This window comes from Nothobranchius furzeri, chromosome 13, assembly GCF_043380555.1.
Source record: "Nothobranchius furzeri strain GRZ-AD chromosome 13, NfurGRZ-RIMD1, whole genome shotgun sequence".
NCBI lineage: Eukaryota > Metazoa > Chordata > Actinopteri > Cyprinodontiformes > Nothobranchiidae > Nothobranchius > Nothobranchius furzeri.
Genome location: NC_091753.1, coordinates 35,833,836 through 35,856,097, shown reverse-complemented (window position 1 = coordinate 35,856,097; position 22,262 = coordinate 35,833,836). Strand labels below are relative to the sequence as shown.

General features: G+C 40.1%; 1 protein-coding gene across 3 annotated transcripts in view; it reads right to left on the bottom strand.

The window, feature by feature from the left end:
• Positions 1-22,262, bottom strand: part of LOC107380428 (F-BAR and double SH3 domains protein 2) — a 96,634-nt gene that overhangs the window by 28,743 nt on the left and 45,629 nt on the right. For 2 of the 3 annotated variants that reach the window (XM_054742733.2, XM_070543515.1), the window contains exons 4-13: positions 18,712-18,791; positions 18,291-18,435; positions 18,026-18,159; positions 15,589-15,643; positions 15,101-15,229; positions 11,135-11,257; positions 8,449-8,544; positions 7,129-7,203; positions 349-465; positions 152-256 (exon numbers count right to left, since the gene is read on the bottom strand). In XM_054742733.2, coding sequence (XP_054598708.1) covers positions 152-256; positions 349-465; positions 7,129-7,203; positions 8,449-8,544; positions 11,135-11,257; positions 15,101-15,229; positions 15,589-15,643; positions 18,026-18,159; positions 18,291-18,435; positions 18,712-18,791 — 1,059 coding nt within the window. The remainder of the gene's footprint in view (positions 1-151; positions 257-348; positions 466-7,128; positions 7,204-8,448; positions 8,545-11,134; positions 11,258-15,100; positions 15,230-15,588; positions 15,644-18,025; positions 18,160-18,290; positions 18,436-18,711; positions 18,792-22,262) is intronic. The other variant, XM_054742734.2, reaches the window with a different exon arrangement.

Sequence of the window (22,262 nt, the reverse complement as noted above, 5' to 3'; positions counted from 1 at the left end):
CTACGTAAAGGCAAGCTCAAATCCTCCATGACAGGGAGGTCCACACTGAGTGGCCTAATGTGACTTGTGATTGCAGAAGAACAACAAGGAGGAAACCCAACTGATCACACAGCAAGCATAAAAAAGCACATTTACAGGATGAGTCACAGACCTCGGCTTTGCGCATCATCTCTTTGGTGTCTTCTATCTTCAGCTCCAGGTCTAGTCTGCCCTGCTCAGTAGGAGGAAGGCCATGACTCTCACACTCCTCCAGAGACTGAAAGTAAAACACACACAGGAACAGTGGTTAAGTGTGTTTGTGTATTAAAATAAACTTATGTAACACTCTTGTGTGTGTTTTGCTCTTACTCTCTTATAGTGAATGATGTTCTTGTGCTCTCTGGCCACTCTGGTTGCCCATTTTCTGGCCTCTTTGTTAAGGCTGTGCTCCTCGGTCGTCCCAGACTCTGATTCTAGCTGACGGCTCTTAAATACCCCACGCACACAAGCACACACACACACACACACACACACACACACACACACACACACACACACACACACACACACACACACATGCAGAAACAGGTATGGGTAAACACACAGTCAGCATTAAAGCTTTAGGTGTATGATGTGCTGTGTAGTTGTTAATTAAACAATAAAAAGTGAGAGTGAACTTTTTTCTCCTCAGATAATTGAAACAGTGTGTTTAAAGGCTCAGTTATTGTCTCACATCTATATAAATATTATTAAAACCACATGTGGAAGACTGAGTGTAAGAAAGTGTCTGCGTTTACTATGGATTTAATTTTTTATGCAACAAACAAAAGGAAATAACTTCGCTCTGCCAACCAATTAACCCAACGGAACAATAAAACATCATTATGCATCTGTTACAACCAAGTGAAAAATGTTGTACTTTATCTGGCTATATGTTGAATTCCCTGAATAAAACTATATGAGAAAAGATGAAGTTATTAGGAGTTTATTTAATCTAAACTGTCTAACCTTTTTATACTGAATTTTGGGTAGTAACCTACTAAAATCTGAGAAACTATTTTTAGCACATTATAAAAGTTGTGGAAGTAAAACAGAATCATAGGGTCAGGAATTCCTCAAGGCGTTTGGATACAAAAACAACATTTAATATCACACAGCTCTAAAACGCCCACCAGCCTGTTTTATATTGGTGACTGGAGGATGATTGTATTAACCTCTAAGTGTCTTTCTATTATAGTTAAATAAAAAGGATGCATCTGGCAAATTAAGTTACATATATCACTGCAATTAGTACACTGCTGTACTTAGAAATGCACCCATTCTGGTTTTCAGGTCGATACTGATCACCATTTTTTGTGGATTTCTGTTGCTACAGATGTCTTTTTTCCAAATTTCCAATTAAAGCTGCATTTTGCTTAAAACATTTTTTCATGCCTCTTAACAACTTTTTAATGTAGCATAGTATATATTGTTGAAATAAAAAAAACAAACGAAATTAATAAGGTGGTTCTCTCTCATTTATCCAAAAACCTCAGTTAATAACACGTTTCGAACCAAAAGCAACAATTGGACCATCAGTTGGCGAGAGCTGTCTGTCTTGCTGAACTGCCACACTTTCCCGGGTCCTCCATTCATGACACACCACTGGTGTGAGAGGTTTGTGGCTCAGTAGGAGAAACAGCCGATTGCTACCGCTGCAACTTTAGGACAAACTACCAGAGTCTCAAAAAGAAAAACACCATTTGAAATGGCGAACAACAAAAGATGTTTGGATCTAGAAAATGGTGTAATGAATCAAAAGGGTCAATGGCGACTGGTAGGGCTGCTCAATTAATTGAATTTTAATCACGATTACGATCTGAGTTTTGAACGATTATAAAAAACAAAACAAGCCGATTATTTGCTCCTCCCGCTTGCGCTGCCCTGAGTTGCAAATGAAGCACTCCTCCCACAGTGTTGCCAACTTAGTGACTTTGACGCTATTTCTAGCAGCTTTTCAGACCACCTTCTTGACTTTTTAACTTAAAAGTACCTAGCGAACATCTCAGAAACATCTCTGGTAACCCTTAGCTACTTTCTGGATAACTGTCGTCGACGTTTCCTGCAGGTTAGCTAAACACCGCCTGTGCTCCGGACCGTTCTTCAGGACATTAGGAAAGGGAATGATGTAGTGATGTGTCAGTCGCTAAAGAAACAGCTCTCAGAGCCGGCTCCCTGTTGGATTAACCAGAGTGAGTGACACACCACACCTGCGCATTCCTAAGCCGCTAAAAACGGCTAAATGTGCGCGTGCGGCGCGCTAAACACGCGTGCAGCTTGCCACTGATTGCTGTGAAACCGGGTTTGGGGGGTGGGGGGTGCAGCTGTGGTTGGGACAATTATTACATTAACTGATGGACTTGTGAATAAATAGTTTATAAATAAGGTAGAAATAAGTTCCTCACGCTGATAAATAATAAATAATCTCTCTGAGGACACGGTGCTAGTGCACGCTCCTACAGCACCTTGACACGACTCAATAAATGTATGCAAAATTTTGTGAACATCAATTTATTTGCATTTATTTGTTATAAATGCCACTGTATAATTCTTGCTGTCAGTATTTGCAAGATATTGGTATTTGGGTCTGTACTGGTTAGACTTAAATGATTTAAACCAAGGTCTATAGCCCTTGGGTCATAGACAATGAGCTATAAGTATATTGGTCTTTTTATACTGGGAATCAGGAGTTATTTTAGTGATCATCTTGTTTCTTATTTCTTTTTGTCCTGATTGTGCCCTGAGCAATTTTATGACTGAATAAAAACAATTAAAATCAACATAAATTGAAAAATCGTCCTAAATAATCGTGATCTCAATTTCAGTCACAATAATCGTGATTATTATTTTTGCCATAATCGAGCAGCCCTAGCGACTGGTGTGTAGCACTATCTCGTTTTGTCCTGCTTCGCCGAGGGGAGGGGTAAGTGTTCTGTGACCGTGTTTGCGTTCAAAACCTTGCTTGTTTTCGTTAGCACAGCTTTAGCTTAAAAACAGTTAATCAGGAGGTAAAATCTCCACATGAAAGACCTGTCATTGCTAGCTTAGTGATGTTTCAATCCCAGTTTAGCAGACCACCAATGTTGATGACTGTGTGCGCTATCAGCTGATTCTTGGTGCATCTCTAGCCACTCTTAAAATGTTTTATGCAGTGCTGACAACAGCAGTGATAGCAGAGTTTGGCGCAAAGTTTAGTTCAGTTTTTTTTATTATTGTACACAACTGTGCTGTCACTTTAGTGCTAATAAAATATGGCTGACAGAAACAGAGCACGAGGATGCCCAGACATTTGTCACTGCTGTGTGTCCACTTGTATGCCTATGTAACGTCCAGCAATGGTCGTAATAATGATAATGTAATAAACGTACTGAGCTAAAGTGTATAATATTTTAAATACACCTTTAGTTGCAAATCATAACTATTAATTAAGTGCTGATTCAGTAATACTGGGGTATAAATCTGGTTAAGTGTAGATGTGGAACCGAAAGCATCACCCCAGAGATTTACAGCTTAATTACATTTGGGCACAAGAGAATCACTGAGAGTCAATGGAGCGAAGCAGAACTCTAGATTAAAACACTGGCACCAAGACAAAAAGACTACATCACATTGTCAGATTTAAAGATTCTCAATAATTAACCATTACAATTTCAGATAGGATGATGCGCAATATAGCAAGATCAGCCTTTCAGAAGAAAAAAAATCTCAAGTACAGTGTAATGACCTGACCATCTACAAACAGTACTTCTACAAAACCTCAAAGTGCTCAATAACAGTCATTTTCTGCACTACATCACAGTTATGTTGTTGTGAAGACACACTGAGCGAGAAGTGTGAGTGGACACTTTAGAATAGTAGATGTGTGTGAATGAGGAGTAAAGGCACATTTTTGCACACATTTTATTTCTATTATTATTATTATTATTATTATAATTATTATTATTATTATTATACCACACTTTTTAAAACATTATTTTTTTGTTCATGTGTATGTATAGCCTAGTGAAGTAGACCAAATTCTTGCTTTGCAAAGTTTGGTCTAGGAACGCTCCACTGGAACCTCTGCAGCCCCAACAGCATTCTGGCTGGCCAATCACAGCTCTCTAGAGGGATTTCAAACACAAAGAGCTGTGATTGGTCCATAATGGTGGGCCAATCATAGTGCTCTATCTGCTTAGTGAACAAATCACAGAGCTTTATCCACTTTGTGGGTCAATCAGGGCACTCTATATGCCTGGTGGGTGGGATGATGCAACAGAGTGAAACAAGATGGCGACAGCTCATTTGAAACTGCTTTTACATACATTTTGGACTATTAGAACTTGGGCTTCATTAGAATCAGGAGCAGATAGATGCATTTAAGTGCTTTTTTTTTTTTTTGAAAAAATTATGCGTTTTCTCCTTTTTCAACTGTGGGCCGCCTCATTTACCAAAAGCTGTTGCGGTGAGTATGTCACATTCATTGTCCAGCAGCATGCAGAGATCATTTGAAAGACAACGGTAGAACCCGCCCCACAACCGAGAGCCATCAATGGAGCATTGCCAGACTAAATAATACATTTATTTAGTCTGGCTTGCCAGGCTAGTGTATGTAATTTCCTCATGTAAAAAATATATTACTGATATTTTCAAATATTTTATAATTCAACTAAAAATCTAATTAGAACTATGGATAGACACACTCCTAAAGTCAGATTTGTCTTCATCTAACAATTTCACCCATTCAAATCCAACACTTTGATAAACTTCCAAATTTAACAAAATAGACCAAAAACTAAAAACAACACAGTGTCAACAAAGTTATCTCAGTGAATTTCCTGCAAATTACACAACAAATTTACTTCTGGATTCAGAAGATTGGATGCCACGGTAATGATCCAGGAAATTAAGAACTTAACTTACATAGAAATGTAATAATTGATTTCATGTGCACCCCATGATTTACACTGTTGGAGTAAAGCAGATAAAGATAGGAGTGTTAAGAACGTTTAGATCAGGGTCTGGAGCTTTTCGGAGACCGTGAGCTACTTTTACACGAATAATACAGAAGAGCTACTGTCGTACAATTCATTCATATTGGTACATTGCATGTGTGAATATGCCTACTATGTTTAAAATGCTATGCTCACTATGTTAACATGCATTGTACTCCCAAGGTGATTTCTCTGCATTTCAATACAATTAAAGTTCACCACCCTCTCCTTATTCTGCTCTTACCAATTCCGCCTTTCCCGGGATCCACTGAAACTTCTTTCTTATTCAATTTCACTTTCCCCTTCCTTAAATTTTTGAATCACATTATTTAATTTTTATATCATTTTTATTTTTTACACTTTTGTTCCTTTGAGGCGCCTTGTGATTTCTATCTTGAGAGGTGCTATACAAAAGACTGTTTTTTTTTCTTTCTTTACATCATTAAAAAAAGTAAGAGGAAAATAGTGACATTCCTGTTTTGAAACTCAAGCAGCAATGTCAGTTTATCATAATATAAAAATGTCAAAAATGAACAAATACTTCAAAAAACTATAGAATGCCATGTAAAGAACATTTAATGTTCTTTACATGGCATTCCATACAAAATCTTTCAAATAATTGTTATTTTATGATTATTTTTCCAAACAATGCAACAGAAAAAAGTTTAACTTCACTAGTGAACAGCTGCAGTTAAAATGATGCTTTGCCAGATTTTTGTTGATGATATTAAAACAAGGTTGGAGGTTTACCCTTTACCTCTGCCTCTTGATCAGCTGATGAGTCTGATGGCTGCGCAACACGGAGCGATTGAGAGTAAGACAGAGAGAGCTTTCACAATCCTGTTTTATTCCTAAATAGGATAATCAGCTGAAGCAGTTGAGTGAAATTAGTGGAAACTAAATCACAGGAGATGTTTAGAAAGTTTGAAAATGTGTGTTCATAAACAAACAACGTTCTACTTGAGTTAATGAGCTATTACCACAAATAGGACTTTGCTGTCGCCCAGATTATTTTACTGAGGATGTTTTTCAGCTCAACATCAGACTCCTTAAACCCAAACCAGGTCTGTATAACCAACGTTATCCCTTCTTCTTTAGAAGCGATTCCATGCTGTACCCCCTTAAATGAATCTGCGTATTTCTAGTAGTACAGACTTGAACATGTTTATCAAAAAACTTGTGCATTAATCCGATTATTATTTTACTTCCACAAAAAGCAAATTTTAGATTAGATGTTACAGAAAATTGGGACGGCTTGCCAATAAATTTAAAAGCTGTCCCTTGTTACTTAAACCGTTAGTTTCAGGTGGAATGGCTCGCTGGCTACTATGCTTCAAGGGGAGCGACTAGTAGCTCACGAGCAACGTGTTGGGAGACCCCTGGTTTAGAGCAACTTCATTTATAATTTTACTTAATAAAAATTAAAGCTACTAACAAGTGTTTTTATCCAGCACAATAATTATCTAATCAAAAGATCACATAAAACAGCTTATACACCAGTGGTTCAAAGCCCTCTGATTATTTGTCATGTTTGTTTCTATCTTTAAAAAACAATAGACATGTCATGATTTGTACCAGCTGCAGCAACACTGTAAAACCGCAGCTACAAAGTTTCTCCTTAAAGAACTGTGAGGTTGCTGAGGAGGAAAAAGTGGCCTGAGAGTCATAATCGCAGATACAGAATCCGTCGGGAGAGTAAAGCTCATTAAGTAAAACCCCCAAAGAAAGCCAATAATCTTTTATTAAAACGACAAAACATCTGTAACACATAGCAAAAGTTGCCCCCCCCCCCCCCCCCCCCCCCGGTGTTAAAAAATGCCTTTCCTGCTTGTATTTTTCTACATCTACATCTTTATCCCAGCCCTGTTGCCATGAAACTACGATCCTGTGCTGGAAAGGTTTGAGGGGAAATGGCAGAAGTTGACAACGTATAGGGCAAAAAGACACTTGTTTGGGAGAATGTTCTTCATTTGCATCTAGATGTGTTGTTAATGTTGATGTTATTACCTTCTACTGGCATGGCATCAACCTATTTGAAATTTGTTTTGGGGATGGGAATAGTTTGAGAAGCCAGAGAGAGACCAGGATGTTAGTGGAGCAGAAATGAAGGTGAGTAGTTAACAACAAGTAAAAATACCTCTGCCAGGGTCATTCTCATGGCACTGACGGGCGATGGCTCAATGTCCACCAACTGCTGCACCGAGCCCAGAGTCTGACACACACACAAACGCACACACAGCAGTGCAAGTGCACAGACACACAAACACAAGCAGGGGTTAATGGGAGAAAAAGTTTAGGAAAATGTTAGCACATGTTGAAGAAGAGCAGAAAGACATAAGAGCAGAACGTTGTTGAAAAGAAAACATGTTAAAGTGACAGGGGAGAGAGAGAGTGACAGAGAGAGAGAAGGCACAGAACTGAAGTGTGTGACTCACACACACACAAGCGAAAGCGATCACTACGTCTAGAGGGGAATTTGAGACTGTGTCCACTGAGAGACGTTTCTTATACAGAAATACTTAACAAGTCCACAGAGGAGTGAAACAGCACTATTCCAACTGCTGTGCTGCATTCACAAAACATTGACAACAATCTTAAACATGTTAGACTCAGCGATCAGTTGAAAATGGTAGATGTTTTAATTAGTTTAGTTGGACGATAAAAGATTCAAAGAAGGATTATTTCTCAGAGGACGAACATTGGTTGGAAATTAAAATTAGAACAAGAAGTTGATTCATCTGGTCACAAGACACTAGTTAGCAACACAGCTTTGAATCGTTAGCATGAAAAAACAAAGATTCTTCAAATGCTGGTAAGAAAAGACCCAAAGCTATCTCTGGAGAGAGAGTGATCATAGCTTTTCACTGAAAGCCTCTGAGTCCGCGGTGTAATGACGGTCACTGTGATTAAAACAATAGAAAGGAAACAACTTTGTTCCAAAAATTCAGCTGATTAAAAAGAGCTGAGAGCTGAACCCACAGCTGCAGGGAGGAAAAGATGCAAATACTGGGGGCTGAAAGTGTCCAGTGTGTGTGTGTGTGTGTGTGTGTGTGTGTGTGTGTGTGTGTGTGTGTGTGTGTGTGTCTGTGTAAGTGTGTTCTTGTACATACTACATACTGAGGACCATTTTGACCATTTTCCTTACAAAGTGAGGACATTTTTTGGGTCCTCACTTTTTTTTAGAATCATACCAGAAGCTTACTATACCAGTTAGAGGTATAGTGTGAATTAAGTTTTAGTTAAGGTTAGGAATAGATCAGTGTTGGTTATGGTTGGGGTTGGGGTATGGGTTAGGCATGGTGAAATCACAAATGTGAATGGAAGTCAATGGAGGGTCCTCACTATGATAGAAAGACAGACGTGTGTGTGTGTGTGTGTGTGTGTGTGTGTGTGTGTGTGTGTGTGTGTGCGCGCGCGGGTGCGTGCGTGCGTGTGTGTGTGTCTTTCTGAGTCTCACCATGTCGTATTCACTGGGCTGGAACTGGAAGTCGTGTGCTTTGTGAAACACAGGATTTTCTTGCATGAACAACTGCTGATTGAACTCTTGTATTATCTGAAAGAGAACAAATAAGATTTATTGATATATTATGGCTCCACTGGATTGGCAGACCATAGTAGTTCACCCAACCAATCTACATGTGTTTTGTGGATTGGGAGAAGGCGTTCGACTGCGGCCCTCGGGAGGGCTTTGGGGGTACTCTAGGAGTATGGAGTACTAGACACCTTGATGTGGGCTGTTAAGTCCCCATATGTGTCAGAGCTTGGTTCACATTGTCGGCTGTAAGTTGGGCTTGTTTCCGGTGAGTTGGTTCCCTTTGTCACTCATTCTGATTTCTAAGTGAAACCAAGGTGGTGAGGGGATCCGTTTTGGTGACCTGAGAATCAGGTCTGTGTCTTGCAGATGATGTGGTCCTGTCGGCTTCATCAGAAAGTGATGTTTTTTGCTGGAGCGGTTTGCAGTAGATTGTGAAGCAGCTGGGATGAGAATAAGCTCCTCTAGTTCTCACACCATGGTCTTGAGTCAGAAAAGGGTAGAATGCCTTCTCCAGGTCAGGGAAGTGGTCCTGTGCCAAGTGGAGGAGTTTAAGTATCTTGGGGTCTTGTTAATGAGTGAGGGAAAGATGGAGCATGAGATAGATAGGTGGATTGGTGCTGCATCTGCAGTGATGCAGGCGTTGTACTGATCTGTCGCAGTGAAAAGAGAGCTGAGCTGGAAGCCAAAGCTCTCGATTTACAGGCCGATCTATGTTCCTACCCTCACTTATGGTCACGAGATTTGGGTAGTGGCCAAAAGAGCAAGATCGCGGATACAAGTGGTCAAAATGAGTTTTCTCTGCAGATTGTCTGGGCTCTCCCTTAGAGAAGCTCGGTCATCCAGGAGGGGTTCAGAGTAGACCCGCTGCTCCTCCACATCAAGAGGAGTCAGTTGAGATCTGCTGCTCCTCCACATTGGGAGAAGCTATTTGAGGTGGTTCAGGCACTTAATTAGGATGCCTCCCTTGTGAGGTTTTTCAGGAATGTCCAACTGGGAGGAGACCTAAAGGAAGACCCAGGTCAAGCTGGAGGGACTATGTTTCTCAGCTGGCCAGGGAATGCCTTGGGATTGCCCCAGAGAAACTAGCCCAAGTAGCTGGGGAGAGGGAAACCTGGGCCTCTGCTTAGGCTGCTGCCCCCGTGACCCGACCCCAGATAAGAGCAGGAAAATGAATGATGGATGGATTTTGTGGCTGGATACTGAGATTATCGCTTGGTGGCAACTTGTGTGGAAATCAACAAATTAATTAAGAGCAAGAAATAAGTTTTGTTTTAAAGCCTGATCTACTATATGAGGTCCAAAAAAACAATTACTTGTTTTTTTCTCATTCTTTTCTGCATTCGATATCATTTTCCATTCATTTTAATAAATAACTAAAAAAACTGATTTCCTCCAAAATGACTGGTAGAAACATTCACACCAAACCAAAACAATGAAGTCATTTTAACATATCCCAAATAGTTAGAGCAACAAGTACTATGGGCTGCGTGGTGGCGCAGTTGTTAGCACTGTTGCCTCGCAGCAAGAAGGTTGCAGGTTTGAAACTCGGCTGCGGCCTTTCTGCGTGGAGTTGCGTGTTCTCCCCGTGTATGCATTGGTTTCCTCCAGGTACTCCAGTTTCCCCCACAGATCACAACATGCCCTATAGGTAGGGACTGCATGACTTAATTTTTTTTAATGTCGACAGTCAAGTAATGAAAATCGAGTCGACTTTGACTAGTCGTTGATGACGTCATACACCTGAAGCGGGTTGGTTCGCTGGAGTTTGTGACAATTGAAATTGTGCCCACATTTTCAAAGTTAAACACATCTCTTCTGCATCTTTACTGTTCCCCTGCTTCAGCCCTCTCCCCCCTCCCCCTGCGCAGTGGCCACAAACTCACTGATGCACCTGCAGCCTCTCAGAGTTCCTGCTGCTCTAAACATTAAAATAATTATTTCATTTTCTGTTCCTCACTTCAGAATACCTACGATGGTGTCTGTTTGTTGCAACCACCAGGTACAAAAATGAACTTGTTTTTATTTGACTATTTTTCTGTCCTGTCTCTGTTTATTATCTTCCTGCATCTCCTCTCAGTCCTAAAGAAAAACTGCTACCTGACTTCATATTTATTCACCCTATGAGTTACCTTTGAACAGCAGTTCTAAAAGAACAGCGGAGTGCGCGCTGCGCGCCGGCCGCACCAGTGAGGTGTTTTGCATGCGCAAGCTAGTTAAGGTTAGGATGAGGGTGAGGTGAAGGTTAAATTGCAAGAGGGTAAAAGTCACAATTCGGTCAAATGTCCGACGCTCTGGCACAGCGCGCCGCCTCCCGACGCGCAGGGGCTCGTCACCTGCTGTCTTTTCCGAGGACTGCATCTTGTCGGTCATCATCACGTGACAGCGACTAGTCAATGAAAGGCATAAAAAGTCACTACAGAGCAGTGAAGTCGACTAGTTGATACAACCCCTACCTACAGGTTAACAATTGTACGTCGCTTTGGATAAAAGCATCTGCCAAATAAATAAACATAAACATATTCCTCTCGAAATTCACCCAAAACAGTTGATTTACTTTATGTTTCATACATTTGCAAAACCTTCCAAATTAATGCAACATCTTACTCACCCTGGTGGATTTTTCTAAAAGGAACTGGTAGGTGGTGTGTGTAGCCTGTGAGGCCTCCTGCTCAGTGCGGCACAGGGCGACCAGGTAGTCTTTTACATGCTCATAGATCCTTCCATCCAAGGCCTAGAGAACAGACAGGGGGAAGGACAATGGGGTCACAACAGAAGAACTCAGTGGAATTTCATTTTCGAAAACAATATAATCAAAAGAGCAAGGGATACACCAAGAAGAAGAAGAAGAAAGAAGATCAATGATCAGGTGAACAAAGCTGCATAATACAATATATTCATATGTTACCCACTAGAGGTGTATCGGCAACAATCTGGTTACACGGTTTATATCACAACACAGGGGAAGACGATTTGATGCATTGTAATCCTAAAAGCCAGACAATATTTTTTTATTTTTACGTCTGAATTTCATTGGAAAACTCAGGCCAGATGCTTCCAAGACACATTGGCCCAATCCCAATACTCACACTTCCACCCTTGTGCCCTTCAATTGCACGTTCCAATGTCCCAATCCTCATTTGTGGAAGTTGACCACATCCCTTTTGCACCCTTGATCCGCACTTGGCCCAGGTCCGCATCGATATGGACTTGGGCCAAGTGTATTACCCACAATCAATTGCTGCATGGGAATTTTGAGAAGAAAGCGGAACAAAGGTTCAAGTGCCTTTTCTGCAAATGTGTATTTTTAAACTAAAGTAGTTAATTTTTGGACGATTAATGATATTTATTCATGCTCTGAATGTTTTTGACTAATATTTAATGTGGACAGCAATGAATGTTAATTGTTTGTTTGAAAGTTGTTAATAACGTTTTTTAAGATGTAGCACAAACAGCAACCGGCATCCCGGCAGGCATCGTGGTCGATGAGGCAAATTCGGCAATTATTTGCACACTCAAAGTCTTACTGTGCACTTCCTCCAAGTGCACGTAACAGAAGACCGAAGGGCACAGTGCGAGAATCAGGACTGGCCATCCAGTGTTCTCGTCAGATCTTGTTGTTCCATCAGAATGAAAGTGACAAAAATCGCTGCCACCTAGCAGCTGGAGATTGAATTGCACCATACAAAAAATAGAGTAAATATTTGCATTGCTTTCAAATATCAATTCAGTGTCATAACATGTTAAATCAGTGTGCTGCTATGTTCTTACATCAAAATTAACCACATTCATTCATTCATTCATTCAGGACTGTAACAACCCATTTCAAACATCTGCTAATTTGCTACTTGAGTCAAATATTAAAAGTTTGAAAACCCCAAGTGACATTCTAGCCATACACATATCAAATAATTTATTTCATTCTACATTTTGATGTTTTTATTCCAATCTGTTTTCTATTTCAAAAGGGTTTGGGTATTTTAAGCAGATGTTATAAAAGGATAAAAAAGAGAGAGAAAATGTTAAGTTTTTATTATAAGATTATCAGTCCTGTTTAAATATAAATCTGTTTTAGGGTGATGTAGAATATCAACTTTATCTAAATGTTTTTTAAGAACTAAAACCCAAAATAAACATTGTGTAAACCAATGGGACAAACTGTCGTGGTGAACTGTAGCCAGACTGAAACCAAGCACAGCCTTGTGTTTGACAGCTTTCAATAGATGATGTATGAAGCCCAAAATATTGTTGCTGAGCTGCAGATCCATCCAAACAGAAATCAGATAGACACGAAAGAGTGCACAGGTAATAGAGAAGAGAAGAAAGAGCTTTTTGAAACCGTCTTAGCAGCTTTGTGGGATTGTAAAAGTTAGCATACAGAGGTGTGTGTGTGAGTATGTTTTCACAGCTGCAGTGGAAGGTGAAAGAGTTCAAAACAAAACCACAGACACACACACACACTTGAAACTTTAAAGGCTCAAACACTCTCCTCCAGCCAGAGCACTCCAGAAACCTGCATTAACTGCAGGAGCCAGTGGGTCTTGTGAGTCAAGTGTCTTTCTCCCCTCGCAGACAAACATAAATATTTGATTTGATTCTGCTTCGCATTATGTTCCCTTTGAACATCCTCTATAAAAAGAGTTTTTAATGTACTTGTAAATCAATTTGAGTTCCAGCTCCCCACGAATGAAAACAAAAGCTTCAAATGTGCACATAAACATCCCAGCTGTGGCTTTTGCTCACATTTAACTCAGTCTTATAAAACAATGGGATATTGACGAGGAAATGATGTCATTCAGGGTGGGTTGCAGGCCGACTCCTCTCCACATGTTCCCTCATCACTCTGGTAATTTCCTCCTCCTCCCCCTCTTTTTCACCTCTCCCTCCCCTCCTATTATTCTGTCCATTTACGGTAGTGCTGAAATCAAGTGAGTCAGCTTCCAGAAAAAGCTTGGCGTCTGTACAGTAGCCAGCTCTTTTATTTTTTTTCTTACGTGTGTGTGTGACTTAATGCTGAATGACTGCTTCAGTCTGAACATAAGTTCAGCACAGAAGGGCAGACAGGGCAGCGGAGGTGTGAAATGGTGTTTTTCTGTATCTAAATGGTTAAACTGACCAGCAGAGGGAGACGTGGAGCAGCTCCTGTTCTTTCACAACAACTGTCGCATTGACAAGGACAGCAGAGCTCACCAGTTACCGCTGCAGACAGGAACTGCTGTCAACAATGTCCGTGTTTATAAATAAAGATTTGATCCAAATATTTTAGCATCACCTTCAAATGTGATTGATTAATTAGTCTGCTTCTAAATTAGTGTCAGATGACCTGACTTCATCCCATTAAAGAGACGGGATTGCTGCAGAACTGGCTGCCCGACTGCCTCTTCATATCAGCGGCAAAAGAAACTTTTTATGATGAAGTGAAAAATGCAGACATTGTTGTGCAGATGCGTTATCGTCGGCTCAGTAAAATGGTGTTACAGATCTTTACGAGGACCTGTAAACACCACCAGCAGAACTACAGAGGAGAGGGAGGAACAGCTTGCTCGCCTCAAGCAGTGTCCCTCATTCTCCTTGTGTGTTAGCATGCACAGATTTGTGTACAGGCATCTTTCCCTGCAGTCCTGTCCCTTCTGTCAGCAGAAGTGGAGGATCTATTATTCACAATGGCCTCATAGTATAGATGCTCTTTTCCACCTAAGGCCAAGTGTGCTCGGGTCGGGGACAAGGGTTAAGAAGCTGTAAGTTTGAAAGAGGCTACTGTAAACATTCTCTTTGAATTTGGCTGTTTATCATTCTCTTATTGGATGGGTTTGCTGCAGCAGAATTTATTTAGAAAAGATGCTTCAATTTCCAGAAATTAGCTTTAAATAAACACCAAATTTCAGTTTAGGTTGCATTATCTTTAGATACCTAGAAGTTTCAGACACGTAACTGATGTCTTCTGTGCATTCATTCTGTGTGTTTCTTCTAACTGCATTACTTGGTTCAGGAAAAGGGTCGTTGTATCTTTTTTTGCTGACGTTTTGACCACCACTGTGGTCTTCCTCAGAGCTCGCCACTGTTGGCGGCGTCACTTCCTTCGAAACGCCAGCAAACAAAGGTAAAGAAACTCTTTTTCTGTGTTAAAAAAGTAATGCATGCAACTGATGTGCACTTCTTCAGCATTATGATCATTTAGATTTCCTTCCAGCTAGCCTTTTAGTTAGAAGACACCAGAATGTCTAATTTTACTGAGCTTTTCTTCACAAGATCCTTTCAAATAACAAATTTATGGAAGGCTGAGGCAGTCTTTTGAAGACTGAAAACTGTGAAATTACCAACTTTTCATGTTCAGTATTCTCCTTTAAACTATTTCCCTTATACTGAGGGGGAGTCTGGGTGTGTGCACTCCTACAAAAAATACAATCTGTCTTTAACTGAGCTTTAATTCAAAGAACTTCATTTGAATTTCTGAACCAGAAAATATTTCCCCCTTTGCCAAGGAAAAGAAATCCCTCAAAGGCATGCAAATGAGACTCCTAAGTCAGTTTGAGCGGTGATGGGATTCTCTCTCGCACCCCTTGTTTTTGTTCCAAACCTGTATGCAGTGCAGTAGATCTGTGTGATAGTAGCGATCATGATGAGCATTTGCAGCAGCTAGCGTTAGCAGGTAGTCGTTCCTGGCCTGTGTCGCCTTGGCGTTACAGTCACTTCTCTTAGCTTTCAACTGGAAGAAAACAGACACAAATGTGTATGTAAAACCTAAACAGGAATACAAAAATGTAGAAAGGGCATGGCAGCTTCATTTATATAGCACATTTCATGCACAGAAACAATGCCATGTGTTTTTCAGGGGCAAGAAAACAGCAAATACATAAAACGGTCATCAAATCTTAAGAACAATGCAAGAACATAAAAAAAAGCTGATTTTGAAATCTAATTTAAAATAAACGAATACTATTAAATGTAAGAAGTTAAATAAAAAATGTTAATGTAGAGGAGCTTTAGGCTTTAATTTAGGATTCATTACAAAATTGAGAAACATTCATATTCTGTTTGATGACTTTTGAGGGAAGGCCTGCTTACCTTTACACTTGCTTTCTGTAAACTAATTCTTGATTGAAAAAGTCCCAGTTTGGACCTGAAACAACCAAACAAAGAGCTAATCTCAACAAACATTCAAATACTCATGGTTTTATTTGAAAAAAATAAAAGAAACAAGCTCTCATTCACACGTTACTTCAATGCATTTGCAGTGATCTCTAGTATAAACGAATGCCTTGTGAGTCGTTCTCTGTGGAAAAAAGCTCGGATGCTCCTGTTTCAGGAGTTGAAGTTAGACATTATTATTCCTGATAAGACATTTTGCCTTTGATTAGTTAACTGCAACAAGACTCTACCACCGACTCCATTTGACTTCCAACATTCACGTTTTATCTCCACAAATAACACAAGCCTGAAGGAGTTCTGCCATGTTGAGCAGTTGCTAATGCTAAAGGCTAGCTTCTACTAGCTGAAACATTCTCTGTTGTTGCCTGGACGCTAAACCACAGCCTTCCCCGTTGTGAGCCAAGATGGGTGACTCTATGAATGTTCAATTCCTGTGATTTAGATCTAAGTGGTCTTTCTAATCTGAGTGTTTCCTTTTCTATTGGCACCTAATGCAGGAAATCGGTATTGAGGACTATTTTCAGCTAATTGCAAGTTAGAGGCTCCCATTAACCAATGTTAAGAGAAACATAAAAGAAACTTGTTTAAATTTTATTTTTTTACACATACATGAATTATTTAGGCTTTTAGAGTCATTTTTGTGAGAAAACTTTTTTCCCGTAAACCATGAGGGAGTCCTGTTAGCTTAATTCAGAGAAAAATATGTATTCTAATCTGACACAGAGGAAACTTTAAATGTTTATAATTCTACTCATGATGGACCACAACCATAAAGTTATGAGTTTGCTGCACGCCCCAGAGAGCAGAGACCAACCAGAGGGAGAAACCATCGGACAAACCAGAGAGATTGAGGAGGAGCAGTGGGAGCAGCAGGTGAGTTAACGATGCTAGCTTAAACTTGTGTGCTAACATCACAATATTGTACAGATTACCATCATGTACCAGACAATTAAAATAGTATCGGTCAGTTAATTTAATATTAATACTTGACCACAATAAACTAATGCGCATCTGTCAGCGGTCTCATACTCGTCATTATCCATTCACGTAACTAGTTTAGCGCTTAGAGAGACCTGTCATCCGGTTCTGGAGCTCACGCGGGCTTCTTTGAGCTGGATCCGACCCAGACACCAGCAGGTCAGTTGAGCTCGTATTTTAAAAGCCGTACACCCTCTCCTGGTGGTCCAAGCGGCGGTTCTGATCTGGTTTCAACCCACAAACCAGCTGCCCCACTGAGCTGTGCATCTCTTCTGGTGGTCGGTTCTGACCTGGTTCTGATGGTGATCTGAGTTTCAGAAATCCGCATTTAATTTTTTAGACCCAGCCACGGGTCTCCGGTGTCCAGCGCAGACCTCCCTGTCCTGGTACCGACCAATGTGGGCTACAGAAGTCCATCTTTTCAGCTGCACAAAATGCCCTCAGGCACGGCGATAGAGGCGTTGTTTCTCTTATATGGAGACCCGTGGACTCGTCCAGACAGGCTGGAGTTGGTACAGCCTTCACTAACTATAGTTTATCAAAATGAACACAACCCATAACTAGTAAACACACACACTGACTGGATAACATGACCTCTCTACCTGAAAACTGTCCGCTCTCCACCCTGAGCTGAGGCAGCGCCTAGCTTCTAACTCCCTTTGGTTACGTCAGAGGTTCAGATTTAGAAAAAAAAGAGCCTTTTTAGAAGCTTTGCTGAGAAAGGTTCTGGTTTTTACTCCAAAAACTCTGCTGTTATGTATTTTAAAATGAAATATCCGCAATAAGCATTTCAATTTGCTCTTGAAGCCTCCATGTTAAACTCAGAGTGAGCAATCAGATTTAAAAAATGACAAGAAAGAACCGGTTTCTCTGTGAACTTTAATTATTAATATCTAACAGGAATTTAACTTACTGAGTAAAACACTCAGCAAACATGCCTACAGTAATATAACTGGCCAGTATGGTAATCATGTTTTTCTCAGCTTTACAAACAAATACAAAAGCATGTTTCCCTTCACTTATGTCATTTTACTCAAGTTTACACTCTTCAGAGGCAGCAGAGTAGCTTGTGTGGTTCTGACTATTTACTGATTGATACAGAGCCACAAAAAGTAGATTGGCTAATCGATGTGAGCACTAACTAGAGTTGAGGATTCAGTGAAGTGAGAAAGTCACCATAGGTACTACCACCAAGGGGGATGGCAGGAAAACAACATTCATCTGCACTGAATCAAAATCTGGAACTAATTGAGAGGGAGAGAGAGGCAACACTACACATGAAATGAATTAGCGTTTTTACATCTCTCTATCTCTTACACACACACGCGCGCGCGTGCGTGCGCGCGCACACACACACACACACACGTTAACGTACTTGGCCTCAATGTCAGCCTTTTCCCGTACAGCGTGGGCCACCTGCTCGCAGTCGTAGTATTTTTTCTTTGCTTTTGCCAACTCCTTCACAGACTCCTGCAGCTCTGCTTGAACACAACTCAACTGATCGATGGTCTGCATGAGAGAAATTACACAACAGACAAGCTACTTTAGTGGGTCAGTGTGTAAAAACCACCAGAGGGATGGAGAACACCTATTCCCGCCAGAAGACACGAGTAACCTCCGCCGACCACACACCCACTCACCTTTTTGAGCTGCTGTTCCTTGTAGAGTCTAACGGTCTTGGCTGGCTCTGAGACTTGGCTCTTGTAGTTGTCACATACATTAAGTCTGGACTGGCTCACCTGAACCGTACCCTCCAAGTAGGCCCTCCACACTGCATACACATTTCTATTTGGAGATGAAAGAAGAGCAGTCTCAAGAACAACTCAAAACAAAAAGATATTTCGCATAAAGACAAGTTGAAATTCTTAGTTCCACTTGTCAGTGAGTAAAAAGCATCATTTAATATGAAAACTTGTGTAAAAGTAAAGAGAATGTTAAAGAGGCTCTGCAGGAACACAGTATTTGTAAAAGCTTCTTATCATAATTACTGACTGCACTGGACATGAGCAGGAAATATAAATGCATTTTTAAGTTTTATAGTCACAATGTAAACAAATGTACCTGTAGTCTGTTCTCTGGTCATCAGGGCTGATTCCAGGCCAGTCTTTCTTTAAGTACTGACTTGCTAATTTTTGCAGAGCCTGAAAGTACAAAAGCACAAACCAGGGTGTCTGATTAGAGATCAGTCAGTAGTAAAATATTTAGATTTTATGACTTTGATGCATTCAGAGAAAACACACATTATAACAGTATACACACACACACACACACACGCTAGTTTTTCTATTCATATTAGGACTTTGCATTGACTTCCATTCATTTTAGTAACTGTATTTATGCCTAACCCCTACCCTAATCAGTAGGGATGTGAATCTCAGAGCAACTCACGATTTGATTCGATTCCGATTCTCGGGGTGCCGATTCAATTCAGAATCGATTCTCGATTTAAATCGATTCACAATCAATATTAACAAATATTGTCAGTTCCAGGATTAACTACTTTGTTGTGCAAGTTAGTTAAAGCTATGAGAATTTTTTTTATTTTACTTTAAACTAGTCATGCTAAAAAAAAAGCTCATTTACAAGGTAAAATAAAGTGATTCTAAAACTGTAAACAGAAACTATCTTTTGACCAAAAGGCAACATTTATTTTTGCTTACCTTGTAAAATATAACAAATCTTTAGTTACCTAACAGTAGCTTTGAAAGTAATACAGTCAAATACTTTTTGAGTATCTGTGGAAACAAGTTTAATATTTGAGTCCTCAACCTGTTTTAAAAAAAGTGCCTCAGATTTCTTACAAAGGAAAACGTTTTCTCTCATTTATCAATAACTTCAAATAAACTCATGAGTAATCCTGAGTACTCACTTATCACCTTAGAAAATAAATATGAGAATATCTCAAATTTCTGAGTATGGAAAAAAAATTACATTCTAGTCCCCCACTTATCAGCAGATTCAAAAATAAATCATTCCAATTTATGGGACCACAAAAGTAAACGGAGTACTAACTCTCCTAACAAAGACCAAAACAATGTACAAAAGTGCATCTCAAGCCTGAAACATGCCAAACATTTGAGTTCCTGGAATTGATTCCGAACCTTTGTGAATCGATTCTGAATCTTTATAAATAAGTATCCCGATTCAGACTTGAATCGATTTGTTTCAGCACCTCTACTAATCAGTGTGTGTTTCTAAACCTAACTGTAACAAAAACTCAATTCACATCTGACCTCTAACCCTAAAACACAGATGCCCGTATTAGAACCAGGTTTTTGGCACTAATAAGGTCCATCGGTCTTCAGAAGATTAATGAATATGCCAGTTTTGGTCCACAGTACGTACGTGCGTACGTAGACAGACAGACAGACAGACAGACAGACAGACAGATAGACTTAACTGTTTGTTGAAAATTGTGTTTTTTAATTAGTGTTCGATCATGTTTTTACATATTTTGTGAGTCAGTTTGTGTAAATATTGATAAAACTACTTGAAAACTTAACATAAAACATTTCTAAACTTTAAGAACAACTGAAGAAGTGAAGCGTCCTTCCAGCCCACTGCCCCACTCTCAATCCAACCCAGAACTCAGAGGATCTGCTGAAAGAACCCTGGACTCAGAAGACACCATAAGTGGACCAAATGTTCTGGCTGACTTGATTTTTCACAGTCATGGTATGAGCAAGTACTTAGTAGGAGTTTTATTCACCATCTAAACTGGTTTGTTGTGAATCATCTTTACATTTCTGTTTCAAACACAAAAACGATGCATCAGAACAGCTCTGTGTCAGCAACAACAAACCTCCACTCAGCTAAGTGTGAGCAGAAACACGAGGACAGGAAGAAAGGGGTAACCTACATATTCCAGACTGGGTCACTGTGTTAGCAGTGACAATCCAAAAACACTCAGCACTAGTGTCTATGCGCTTATATGAGCACAGGAGCATCAACATTCCCACAAATAAGACCGCATCAAAGCATCATCCCACAAGTCCTTTTGATTCAGATTTAAATTTAGAAGCTTCCTCTCTGTTTTTGGCCCCATCATTCATTCTCTGAATGAATCTACAGAACTGTATTATTTAAAGGACATGCATGCAGGAAGCATGCGATGCTGAACTTATTGCACAGAAACTGCACTGCCCAGTGCATGAGGAAACATGTTTGCTTTGAGAATAGTCACCCTTTCTCACACTATGACTCTCAAAGGATGGGTGGAGTGGGTGTGGAGGGCGTTGGAGAACGAACGTCTCAGACTGAGCGTGATTGTTAGACGGAGGCAAATGAAGGAGAGGAGGAGGGAGACGAGGTAATAAATATGCAATAAAAAAGGGCTTTATTGTCTTCTTGGTGAATGAACACGTGGAAACAAGTAGAGATTTTCTTGAATGATAAATAAAATCTGATTTTTTAAGGAAGAGCATTATGCTTTTACTGGCACACTTTAGCCTGTTTATTATCTGAGAGAGCAAACTCACAAGCCTAAACGTAGGATAGAGAGATCGCCGGTGTCTCCGTGTTATCTCTTGGTGACAATGCATCAGTGGCTTCTGTGTGACAGCTGCAGATGCTTCAGTCTGCACTCAACGTAAAGCCTTTGGTGACAGACTTGTTCTGTAACACAGTGAGTGGTGAAAGTACCTTTTTATTTTGTCTTTCACACAAGCCACATTATTCACTCGCTCTCATTTCTGTGCTGTCAACACCTGACTGTGCCTTAAAGGACATGTTGCCATGGCAACTTCCCATAAGGTGAATGTGATGTGGAGCCGATCTTTTTAACAAGCACTTATAGAGTTAAACACTTTTAAACGATAACACACATCCTGTTTTTGTGAGTGTGATGAAAAAAGGGTACTAATGGCAGGATTTCCTCCGGGTGTGCGTGCGTGCGTGTGTGTGTGTGTGCGTGCGTGCGTGCGTGTGTGTGTGAAAATAAGAATGAAGTTGACCAAAATTAAATGTTGAAAAAAAAAACACTGATTATGAATGTCAGTTTGTGTTCATTTGTACTTTAATTTTTGCTCTTCTGTGCAGATTCAAGTATGTTTTTACAACTATTACTCATCAGTGCATGAAAGACACTATAGATATCCAAAATGATACATAAATGTTTTCATGGGACTGGAAAGGACGCCTGCAAAGTGCATGCTCTCAAGTAAATCCTGATCTTTATTTTCTTTCTCCTTTTGTGCATCTGTCTCTTCAGCTCCCAATACTGTCTTCTTTTCTTCATAAATCAATACACTCGACTGTCTTCCTGACTGCAGTTTTCTTTTGTGCAGCTGTGTGTTGGTTCATGTTGTCTCTGACCTCTTCATCTGCTGAGACAGCTGAAGGGCAGTCAGAGACAAACGAGCGTAGAAGGTAAGAATGGGTGTTGAGACAAACTGAAAAATGATTGCCGAGATGTTTAGGTTTGGAAAGGATTGCAGCTGACAACACTTGTTTGTTGTGCTAAATGTTATGAGTGTGATGTGTACAAATGTGAGAAACAGCGGTAACTTTATCAGGCTTTTTCTTCTCTTTTCTCCTTGAAATATCTAAACCTGAAAAGGGAAGAAGAACACCAGAGTGGTTGTCTTGAGACTATTTGTGTTCAAACCACAATC